General features: G+C 32.1%; 1 protein-coding gene and 1 long non-coding RNA gene across 2 annotated transcripts; one reads left to right on the top strand and one right to left on the bottom strand.

Moving 5' to 3' along the window:
* Window positions 1–2,770: 2,770 nt before the first annotated feature.
* Window positions 2,771–4,315, top strand: LOC132737027 (uncharacterized). The gene is made up of 2 exons (XR_009626670.1): window positions 2,771–3,813; window positions 3,853–4,315. It is a non-coding gene; the product is annotated as an uncharacterized LOC132737027 (long non-coding RNA).
* A 1,398-nt stretch (window positions 4,316–5,713) lies between these two features.
* Window positions 5,714–8,413, bottom strand: LOC132737026 (uncharacterized). The gene is made up of 2 exons (XM_060724257.1): window positions 8,281–8,413; window positions 5,714–8,155 (listed from the first exon to the last, which is right to left on the bottom strand). Exons 1-2 carry the CDS (start codon window positions 8,323–8,325, stop codon window positions 6,263–6,265), a joined length of 1,938 nt encoding a protein of 645 aa, XP_060580240.1. The 5' UTR covers window positions 8,326–8,413; the 3' UTR covers window positions 5,714–6,262.
* Window positions 8,414–12,574: the final 4,161 nt, after the last annotated feature.

Here is a 12,574-nt window from a genome sequence, read left to right as displayed (position 1 = left end):
CCAGACTTGTAACTGAAGCTTGATTATTTTCCAAATTATTCCCCTTTGAGTAATACATTTCTCCATGATTCTTTGTTTAGGGATTGAGGGCCGGTTGTTGTGTCACATCAGTTGTTTGTTAAGGTTCAGATCTAACATACTAATTCTAATTGCATAATAGTGTGATACTCTAATGGGCATTAACTGTGTTATCTGCTAGGCTTTGCTAAATTATATATCATAATCTGTCTTATATTATCATATGAGCCGTGTCACGACAAAACCAACATAGTGCATTTGCATCCGAGCAGTTTGATCAGGATCCATGCTGTTATCAATCAGTTTCTATACTTGTAAAAGTGTTGGTAAGTGAACAGCATGGATCCTGATCAGACTGCGTGGATGCTGGTCACAAACGCGCTATGTAAGTTTTGTCGTGACGCGGCTCATATCTCCTTTTTCCTTCTAGACCATACACTGTTAACATTGTCTCCATGTTGCATTATGTATCTGTGTTCAGTATTTAACTCATCCAGTCAAACAATTTTTTTTTTTTCTTTTTCTTTTTTTCTTTTTTTTTTTTGAGAGGCACCCTAATAATCAAATTCTCCCTATAATTAAGAAAGATAACTCTTCTTGACCCACTTTTGATACACATTATACAGTATTTTCTTTTTGAACTTGTGACTTCCTGACTACAAAGATATATATCTCCATAGGTTTGATTGTTTAGTGTTTCAGTAGGGACATCAGTGGTGATATTTCTGTACAATGTGTAAATTGTTTTGAAAGATTGAAAAGTTTAAATATACATGATTTGATTATCACAGCAAACATAAACATATATCATATATGCTCTGCATATTAAGATATACTGCAAAATCATTATTATTCGTGGGAATTGATTTTTGTGGTTTGTGGTTACCGGGTAGGTCTGTTTTCCACTTTGGGGAAAAAATCTAAATCTTACACTAAAACAAACATACGTACATGTATATCCTATTTATTATATATAAGTATTGTACCTTAAGATGTAATGTTGCAAAATATAATAATTATAAAAACTTTATAGAACATAGTGAAAATACAAAAAATATATACAAGTAATGAGGTATAGCTTTGAATGTGATTTATTCCGAATGTTGAAATGATGGTCACTTTGTTCCTTAGGTCCTTTTATAATGAAGATTCAATCTAATAGCCTCTACCCTACCCCTATATTTAATTAAATGGTAGCTCGGAATGGTAGATTTATCTAACCTAATGTGTTCTTTAAAATTTTGACTAGCTCAAAGCTGACATTTTTGTTATAGAATATGAATTCTTTAGAATATGATTGAGTTGGTATTTATGTATATTTGTGATAGGTTAGATTGTATGTATTGTTGTACAGTTATAAACATAGTCTGTGAGTTTTTAAGACAAGTCTACGTTAAATGTCAGATTTTCAGTTATTTATCACATTGACCAACATCATATCTGAAATAAAGCTTGTTAGTATTCTAGTATGAGTATTAAAAGATCTGTAAAATTGACCGAAAACTGTAGATTTAAAAAAAAAACACTTGATTTTTGTTAAGATTCTTCTGACATAAGCCTTTATTACTTAATGTTGAAAAAATTGAGGCTTACTTTTCTAATTTTAAATCAGGTTTTTGTCTTATTTTGCATGGTAATACATAGGACAATGTTTGCCAAATGAGTGAATACGTGACTAAATAAAGCATGAGCTCAAATAAGTATTTCAACAAATATATCTGTTCCTATTATATTTGTTGTTTTCCAATGTGATGTTTTAACTTTATTAAGAAATACATTTAGTTTTGGGTCATTTGAATATGTTATTTGGCTTTTTGACAATCTGTTATTAAAATAACAAGTATGATGTAACTTATGGATAAAAAAAATGAAATTTTTGCAACACATTGTACATGTTTAAGAACAGGGCTCCAGATATTTTTTTATGCAGTAAAAAACATTAATTTTATTCCCTAAAGTATTTTGCAAATATTTTCTTTTTATAAAAGTTTATGAAGTTTTTTCCCAAACAATCTTTTAGACTCTTTTCTTTTACAGATAGTTTTTATTTAGTACACAAAATTCAATTTTTATTATTCTTAACATGATTAAATACTTTTTTAGTAGAAGTGGCACTACTCTGTTCATGTTGATAATTAAATTAAGCCTGAAGGAAATTTAGGCTGATCTGGAGCCATGTTTTGCGACTATGTGTTTTATTTATGAAGCATGCCTGATATTATGTAGAATATAATTATATTATAGATATATATATAGGTATGATATGATAATGTGCTAATCTTTTATATACTAGGTTTTTTTTGTGAATATTGTTTATGAACTTGGTGAACTTGCTTATATTGTTACCTTCCTGAGCATTGTAAAATTTCCTGCTTACATGGATAAACTATTTGTACTGTTTTATATTTGAACTCCTGTGATATGTTTATTTATAGTTTTGTGCATTTTTTCCTGCCCATTATTTTTCATTAGTTGTGCTATGACTTTGCTACATGAATGAAATTGCTGGTTTAACAAGAAAAGGTGTTTGTGTGTCCATGTGTGTGTTTGTGTGTGAATTGTAAATTGTATATTTTTTGAAAAAATCTTAGCATATTTGTATACTAATTGACATAAGTTTGATGATTTGAATTTTGTATGATAGCTAAAACTTGATTGATTGTGATTGATATTTGTGTATGGCTGCTGAAATCGGTTGATTTATGTTTTTGTATATTTCTTGTGCTGGGTGTTAAGATAATTCATAAAGATAATTCATTTATTACAAACTTTGTGAGTTTGAATGAAATATTTTTATTCAGAAATCAGAATGTATAATTTGTTCTATTTTTGAATAGTGTAATATCAGACAGTGTCTATGTTTTTTTTTAACTTGTAATGAAATTGTTAGTTTGTTTATGAGGGTAAATTTGTATAATTGTTGTTGTTGTTGAAGTGGTTCTATATACATGTATGAAGCAAAAATATGAATATGAAGTAGATTTTAAAAATAACATTTAATGCTAAAAAAGAATATGTTGACAGCTTGATGACAAAAAAGTGTGACCTATTAAAAATGTCTGTAAACTGAAATAAGAGAATATTTGTTCTAATACCCATTTTAAAGTGACATTTTGCCCATCTAAGTGAAAATGGTCCGTGGACAGGTAAAAGATCCACTTACTTGACATTCTGCCATATATTGCATTTAATTTTATATTTTACCCAGAAAAAAAATCCATGTGCCAAATGGAAATTTCTAGAAATAACCTTCAGAATATAGCGGTAATGTTCAATTATAAAAAAGAATGGGGCAGTAGTTGTTCTGAAATTATTCCTAAAAATGATGTCCAATAATGATTTGTCCAGATTGAAAGAGATGGACTATTCCATTTATGATGTTTAACAGGGAAATATATGTACATATGTTTTGATAAGTATTAGCAGTAAGTTATTTAGATGATAACAAAGTGAAATACTTACTTTGTATTTTAATTATTTGACAATAGTAAAGGAAAAAGAGGTAAAACTTTCAGTATTAGTAAAATAAGTTGAACATGGTATATGAGGACATTTGAGTGTTTGATGCATGTAGTAAGGTTTATTATGCCTTAACTATGATATATGGCATATAGTGTTTTCCTTGTCTGTGTGTATTTATGTGTATATGTGTTAACACATCATCCCCAATTCATACTTAGTCACAATATATTTTGTTATTTCTTGACAGAAATTTTAATCGTTAGAGACAATTTGTCATTTCCAAGGTCAATATTTGTTGTTTGTTTTTCCAAGGTCAATTGTCGTTTTTCCAAGGTCAATTGTCGTTTTTCCAAGAATTGTCATTTTTCCAAGGTCAATTGTCGTTTTTCCAAGGTCAAGGTTATACGCAGAGAAACAAGGTCAAAATCTCTGTCTATTTTTGTGTCTGACAAAGGCTGATATATAATTTTGTCATTTCTAAACAACTTAAGACATCTCGATAGAAATTTCAAATATCATGAGTCAATGTTTCACCCACAAGGCTCAGGTCTTTAGGTCTAAGGTCAAGGTCTTAAGATGTCAAAACTATGACCTATTGTCACATGACGTCCAACTCACAATTATAATACAAGTGTTTTCATGTCATATAGTTGGGGAGGAAACATCCTTGTTGTATGGATGCACTTTTAGTTACATGTATTAATATAGCACAGTATAGGATACAGTACGTTTGATACGTACACTATTAAGAAATGTAAAACATTTGTTACTAGAGCATTTTTTCATTATACATGCTAATTATCAGTTTTTGGATATAATAAAAAAGTGAAAGTAGTTTTGTTTTACTTATTTTCAATGTTTTGAAGGTTGCATTCCAGCAACTAACAATAGACAGAATACATGACCCTCTGGTATGAACGTTATTGTGGCCATTGTATGTGTAAAGCTGTGTCCCACAAAATAACTACTAATATTTGAATTGTAGGAGTTGTTTTTAGTAGAAAAACAGCTGTCAAATGTACAAGTAACATAATTAAAGCTAGCCTAAAGCAAGCATTAATCAAGAAACTACCTTCAATGTAAGTAAAGGTAATGTAAATAAAGGCCTATTTTGAATATAGCCAATGTAATGTCAGAGGCATTGTGAATATTTAAAAATATGTTTTTATTCATATGAAGATGTTCAGCTTAACTTAAGACCCGATTGTTAATGACTGTTTAAATAACAGGAAATGATCAGTAAAACAGTAAGTAACTACATTTGTTTACTGTGTTGGCAAGAAATAATACAAGTTGAAGTAAAATAAAGCTTGCAAATATTGTACAGTGATAGGAAATAACAGGCGATTGTGCCCACAATAAACCATACATATGATTTCATTTACCCATTGTGAATGATGTATGTTTTTGTTAAAACGAAACTCTTCATATACATGTAGATCCGTAAATTCTAGGCCATCACCTCCTCAACAGATGTTATCATTTGCAATATGTTTAAATTTTTAGTTAAAACATTAATTTTTCATGGTTGTATGTTACTATATATAATCTTACTATATCTTACTTATAATGAATATAAGCAAATACATATATTCCTGACACCATACATTCAATATACGAGTATATCTGTTGTCAGTTTAAACTCCGGATCACGGCAGTAAGCCATATTGAATTTACAAGAGCACAGTTGAGCCAACGTATCGTTCCTGGATAGACTGTCTAGCAGTTTACTTGTTTTAGTGCCTCCACTTTCGCTTCTATACATGCCAGAGCGAAGGTTCTCTGCGAATGACTCATGGTTATTCACAACGAAAGTGGCCTGCACTAGACGGGAATCAAACTCGGTCCAACTACCTACCTATTGAGCTAACCGGACGGTTACACGAGTATATAACGAGTGCTCTAACATTTATTAAGTCATTATACATTTACTTGGTTTCAATACATTGATTATCATGAATATAACGGTCAAATCGTTAAATGAATACATCAGTTAAAATGGTGTGAATATATTGATTAACTTTGTGTATTGGTAAAGTTGAGAATCTTTGAGATTAACTGTTATTAAGATACTTTGAAACCAAAATTTTACAATAAACTGCAGACAGCGCGTGACCTTTATAGTAATACAACAATAAATTTAGAGACATGTATATATTTTCTAATACAATGTACATCATAAAATAAGGTTATCAATAACATTGTAATACTAAGTAGTTTTTTACAATTTCACTATTATGTATGAATTTTACGCAATGAATTGTACGATGATGATACTTAAATAAAAGATAAATAAATAAAAACAATATGTAGCATATACTTTATCACAAATAACATAAAACTTTTACACAAAACAATAATAATGTAAAGTGTAGAAATTAATCTAATCAAGAGGTACAAAATTTTTGAGGAAGAAACGTAGCAAAATAAAGATACTGTTTTTTTTTAAAGAATGAAAAATATAACAACAAATGTACATTCAGGCATTAAGGGCGCTGTGTTATTTGATGATAAAAGATATTACGGAGATAGAATTACTTTGTTTAGAAATATTAGAAATTTAAATTGAATAACTAGTACATCAAGGAAATAAATACGGTAAAGGTTACTTTCATTATCAACAAAACGATCTGACACTCAACCTTAAAACCATCTGAAGCACTTACTGCCAGTTCAACTTGATCTTTAGTAAAAATGTTTTAAATGTTCATAGACACTTCTTAATAAATGAGATAAAGTATTTTCTGTATATACAAGGTCCAAATCAGTTTCGGTTATTCATTTAACATTCTTTACTTCCGAGAGGATGTTTTGGTCTCCATCCGTCAATTACTTTGATAAGTTTTGATATATGATACCAGTTCATATTAAAAGGGTCTTCTTTTAGTTCATCTGTTGTCAAACTTGTAAGATATTCCCCATCAAGTTGGTCTGCTTTACAGATATTGGCTAGTTTTGTTAGTGCACAGTCGTTAAGGCAATCTACAACCTCATCTACTGTATAATGATAAAAATCAGCTTTTCTGTTTCCATTGTCTGAATTTATATCTGCGTGAACACTTTCTGATTCAGCATTTTGATGGTTTGTTTTAGAAGGAACTGCAGATGTGTTTAAAGTTGATCTTGGGGTAGCATACATTGCCTGACTGTCATTTGTCATGGTGCTATTTCCAGAATTTATAGGTCTAATTCCTTTTGGAACACTGTAGTTACTGTCGCCGGAATCACTATAATCCTTGGCAGCTAATTTTGTCCACGTTGGAACGCTGTAATCCGCATCTTCAGAGTTTCTTTTTTTATCTTTCACAATTTTTGTGTACTGATTGTCAGTTCTTTCAGCAGTAGAATTTTCACTTTGATGACAGTCAATGTCAGTAACAGATTTAAGTACAACGGTAGACGTGGGATTAACTTCAGTACATATACCTGTCGGTTGAACCCATCCTACTGGACGGTCATAATCCGCTTCGTTTCCAGTCTCGTGTTTATTCATATCTGTTTTGTTTTTCTCTTGTCTTTTAGATGAAAATACTGAATTATCTTTTGCAACGATTCTGTTTAAAGCTTTATTTTCAAGCAGCGCTTTCGGAATGTTTTCATAGTCTGCATCTTTAAACTGCGCTGGAAGAACATAGTATTCATCAGTCTCGTCTTCTTGTATTTCATTAGGAGCCTCTGCCAATGGATTTCCTTGAATTCCAAGAGTTTTGGAAGATATGGCCATTGTTGACACCGGTTCCTTTACTTTTCGTTCTTCTAAATATGATTCGTGTTTTACTTTTGATGGATGCTCATAGCATGATTGGGTCCAGTTTGTTGGAGGTAAATATTCATTATCGTCGTCTGTGTTACTTTCGTCATAAGGTGGTCGTTGTGTCAAAGTGACTTTTCTAGGTACATCTATTGTATTTATTTTATGAGATTTATTTTCTAAGTCTTTTAATTTTTTTCTAGAATGGCTGTTAGCCTTGTCAATGACAGTTGCAAGTGGTTCACAGGGGTCACGCAAGTTGACATAATCGTCTTTTTCATGGGTTGTTTGTTGCGGGTGTTTCACTTTTGGTATAGCGTAATCCTGATCTATATCTTCTTGCTCTTCTATTGTACTTAAATTATCGATTTTTTCAACGTGTATAACTCTATCATTAATATAAATCGCTTCGTCTGTCAGTTTGGAGTATGGCATTGAAAATCTTAAACTGTTTAGATCGGCATCTTTTTTGTCCTTTTCCCGTGTTGGCGTGGCATTATTTTCGTGATGATTTAACTCGCGATTGTTTTGTTTCGTCATCTCTAAATCATCAGAGATAATATCGTAATCTCTATTAGAACCAGTACTTGAGTCTAGCTCATCTTTCTCTTCTGGTATGTAGGAAACAAATGAGTTGTTAGTAGATTTATCTTCATAAGTTGTTGCTCGCAACTTGTCATGACCGGTGGATGACCAAAATAAACTAGCATTCGACCATCGTTGCCTTAAGCCTACTTTACTTCTGGACGTTCTTTTTTCTTGCGACGAAACTTGTTGATTGCCAAGTGTCTGTGATGCAGGCTTTTCTGATGTCCCGAAACTTTCTGAATATATCCGGTATAATTCCTCGTGAACTTTGCCGAAACCTGCCCTTGACTTTTTAGCGACATATTTCAGATAATCTGGAAAATTCTGAACCGGTCTCTGCAATAAAAAATATATTTGTGTCAATGCTTACATTTTAAAAATAAATACATAGCTTTGAAAAATATATTTTATTTCTGAATACAGATACAAAGGGTTACCGATACAAAGTTTTTTTTACTTACCTGTTTATATCCATCCCTAACTTCAGTTTTGTTGATTTTGCTCATCTTTCTTAATTTAACTTGTAACCTTGTGATTATTCTGAATCAAAATATTGATACCGTCTAATTTATACAATATAACTGTATCGTTAACCACTTGAATCACGTGGCTGGCAAAATTAAGCTCACCTAGAACGCTTGGTCTCTCTATGCATTCAAACATATTTTAGCTCAAATTTGAATCGTTATTATTTATATATGCAGTAAAGAAAAAACCGTTTAAAATGTCGCGGCCATAAATCCTACTCTTGTGTAACTTTTTCGACTTTTTATATACTAGTAAATCCAAATTTAATACAAATTTACAATATTTATCTACAATTTAATTACTGATAAAATTTAGATAAACATTTCTTTGTTATATTCTAGTGACAGCAATATAAATGTACATCGTGAAAATTAAATGTATTAGATTCCTTTTCAAATCAAGCTTTACCAAATTGACGTCACAGTTTATTGACGTTAATGACTTAGTTAAGAAATTAGTATGAAAATATAATGGGGAGTAAATTGTATCAGCTATGATTAATCGTATGGTTAGTCCGGATTTCTCTGTGATTTAATATTGAGAATTATTTCAGATTATGTTATAAAACTAATGATTTTAATATAGATATTAGTCATTATTACTATTTGTTAAAATTAAGTGTCTGATCATAATTGAAGATGTTAACGTCTTCTTTGACAGGTATTCTATTTAACATTTTAAGACAAGAGGTATCAGAAAGATATACTAGTACTTTTTATGGTGGTTACCCTTGGAGTTTAACTAAGGCAATTGGCAGACATTGCCAGGTATAATAAACATTGTTGTTGGTGGTGGTGGTTTTGCTGTTGTTGTTATTGTTATAGGGCACGTAGTTACGAATGATTGATTATTGGTATGAATAAAGCTCCTTGGATAAATTGGACAATTATATACGTGTATATAAATCACATATGTCTGTCCGTTTGTCTGTTTTAATGTACATAGAATAAGATAGAGGTGAGCGACTAAGCTTCAGTATTCTCGCACAAACGGATGTACGGTCGCCACTTTATAATTATATATCTTATCTACATGATGTATAGATAAGAGCGTTCTGACTGTATATTACTGACTAATTAAATATTAAGTGATATTCAATACAGGAAATGAGTAGATAATTGCTAAATTTGTACAATTATAAGTGGATAATTATTCCCTTTATAATACGCAAAATCTTTATAATGTATATTGTTGTTATTTTAAGATAATTTTGTGTGTACTTTAAGTATTCACAATGCCGATATGACGCTGTTTTCACGTGCAATGATTCATTGATGATTTAAATATCATATAAGCCCTTCAGTTGTGGTTTACTTTCATGCATAATTCATATATTTGGAACTACTCATGTATATACAGTATATCTTGTTTCATGTGACATTATTTTTGTACTAAACAATTTATACCTATACTGTATACATACTTTTACCTCTGTTTACACCTTAAATAGTGAAAATGATGATCAGAAAAAAACAGCAAACTTGTTAGTCATACAGGTCTCTGAGTACCTGGCGGGATGTTTTGGAAAATTTAGCCTGACCCATTTTAATATGAAGTTTTTGACAATATTCTTCCGTACATCTTGTCAGCATCCTGCTTTACCAGTTTATAATACACAAATTCGTTCTAAAAAGTACATTTGGTATTTCAAATATAAATGAAGAGAAATAGATTCGCGCGGTTAATGCGTTTCAAAAGCATTTTTTAGTAAATTTTAATGTTTAGTTAGTTTGTTTTGTTTAAGTCAAAATGACACACTGTAAAGGTCACACGACGGACACGATCGGGCACCTAAGCTTAGCAACCTAGCGTTTGAGCTTTGTTGCACCGTATATGTATATAGTATATACCTTACACGCTAGCCGTATACGTTTATTGCGGACGTATACGGTATATATTACGATGAGATGTATTCGCGTTGCGTATACAGCGTACATATAGAAGTTGTGTAAGTGGTCGCAGTCACTGGTGTACTCGTAGTTATTAAGTCATAGTTGGCGTAGTGTACATGACCGAAATTGTCTTTGTCGAAGCCGAGCTCGTTAAAATCGTAGTCGTTGTCATAGTCGTGGTTGAAGTGGCCGTAGTCTGGACAAAAGAGCGATGATAATTGAGCCGTGTCACGACAAAACCAACATAGTGCGTTTGCGACCAGCATGGATCCAGACCAGCCTGCGCATCTGCGCAGTCTGATCAGGATCCATGCTGTTCGCTTTCAGTTTCTCTACTTGTAATAGGGTCTGTAGGCAAACAGCATGGATCCTGATCAGACTGCGTGGATGCGCAGGCTGGTCTGGATCCATGCTGGTCGCAAACGCACTATGTTTGTTTTGTCGTGACGCGGCTCAATTATCTACTTGACCATCTTACAAAAATGAGCTATATACAGTGATTTGCAGGATCTTGGCGTATACAGCATTAGATGTAAACTCTGTATGTTATTACAGTCGGTGTATTAAGCTCAGGCATAAGCTATATACATGTACGTCCTAAGCTGTATACGGTATTACAGTCAACGTATTCAGCCTTTAGATTTCAGCGTGGTATGGTCGTGTTTTGGGATCGGCGATTTGTTCTTTCCCAATATAAAGTTTAATAAAATGAACATATTCTGGTGCCAACCGTGGAAACTCTTTTTGAGTGATCCGTTTCGAATTAGAAATTGTATCAGTTTGGAGGTTGTTCTTTACAGCAATATAATGCATTTACACGTTTAAACGGATTCGTTTCGATTTTCATTCGTAAACGTTTACGATATTTTTTACCGTTTAATCAAAATATCTTGATCATTGCCTGTAATCATGGATTTTATCAATTCTAATTAGTTTATTCCAAAGTCAAAAACGGAAAATGGATGTTTACAACCTTCCACACAACATTGCCGTGCAACAATCGCTCGTGACAAAATACATTTTTTGTAAAGTATTTTTTCCTTCGATCTTTCAAAAGAGAGAAATGGGGATACAATGCAATAAATGTGTGCCGACACAATCGTGATGAGCCCTGAACATTATTTATTTGTTTATTTGTACATGTATTAAAATAGAAAGTGAGTCATCATCTGGCGAGTAGTATAGAACATAGAAGTACCACCGTTCGGTTCTTAACAATCGTGTGGTTGTAAACGTGGGAGCCTTAATAATGCACAAAACTCTAGGTCTTGAGATTTCCGCGTGGCTTGGAAAACGCCGTATACGGCATTACAGCCATCGTTTTCAGCTCGCGCGTAAGCTACATATAGTTGTAAGCTGTATACTCGGCGGGACGCTCTAGGATGGCCCGACTTGAGTGTACGGTCGCCCATATGGGCTTTCTGGCGGCGACCTTAAATAAAACGCATCAAAAAAAAAAATCTCCCAAAATCCAAAATCCTTGACTATAGGTACGTACCTGCAGAGGTAAGGGGCAAGTGACCTTAACCACTCGATCACATATCAAATACTTTGCATATATTATGGCACTGAAATAATATTATATTCCTTGTAGGGAAGACTGTTTTGAAGCAGTCCTCTTGTTCATATTTGCAAGATCTTTGACATTTTTGTAAATTTGCGTAAATGTTGCAATTTGTAAGTATTCCAGATGTATTGTTAGCGACTATATACTTATGCACACGTGCACAACTTATGTCACGTTGTCCAGATCAATAATACCGGTAGTTCAAACTCAGGACAATATATCAGCTACTTTGTAAAATTAAACTATTATTACAATAAAATTATTCGATAGTTCCACGAAGTAAATAATACTTTTATATACATGTATTAGTCATTATTATTTTATAAATTATTTAATATCAGAAATGAGAAATAGTGTTGTCATAGAGGAGAAATATAGAAATATACAAAAATGTATTTCGGGTAATATTTAGACAGATTAGAGTGAAAGTACAAAGGAACTTTTATGTGTATAATTTTTTACATCACATCCGCAGTTTGTGATTTCTTTTGTTCTTACATTCTTTCCACATTTGAATATGAATTGTTTTTGTTAAAAGTACAACTGTACTTTTTCCTCGTCCGATAAGTCGTATTTTTTGAATACATGTACACGTAACTCGAATTCTTTTCCATTCCTGGGAACAATTTTTTTTTTACTTCATCTACCCAGTAGCCATATAATCGTAATGTTTATTTACGTGAAAAGTAAACCTTTAGAGAGGGAAGCTAAAAAAATAGCATTAATAAAGCTTAAGTTTCATACCGAGGCAATACCGCGATCAAAGGA

Source organism: Ruditapes philippinarum, unplaced genomic scaffold (genome assembly GCF_026571515.1).
Source record: "Ruditapes philippinarum isolate M1 unplaced genomic scaffold, ASM2657151v2 ctg1175_1_1_1_1, whole genome shotgun sequence".
Classification (NCBI taxonomy): domain Eukaryota; kingdom Metazoa; phylum Mollusca; class Bivalvia; order Venerida; family Veneridae; genus Ruditapes; species Ruditapes philippinarum.
Note: the sequence above shows the minus strand (reverse complement) of the source record. Positions and strands in the feature narration are given on the sequence as shown.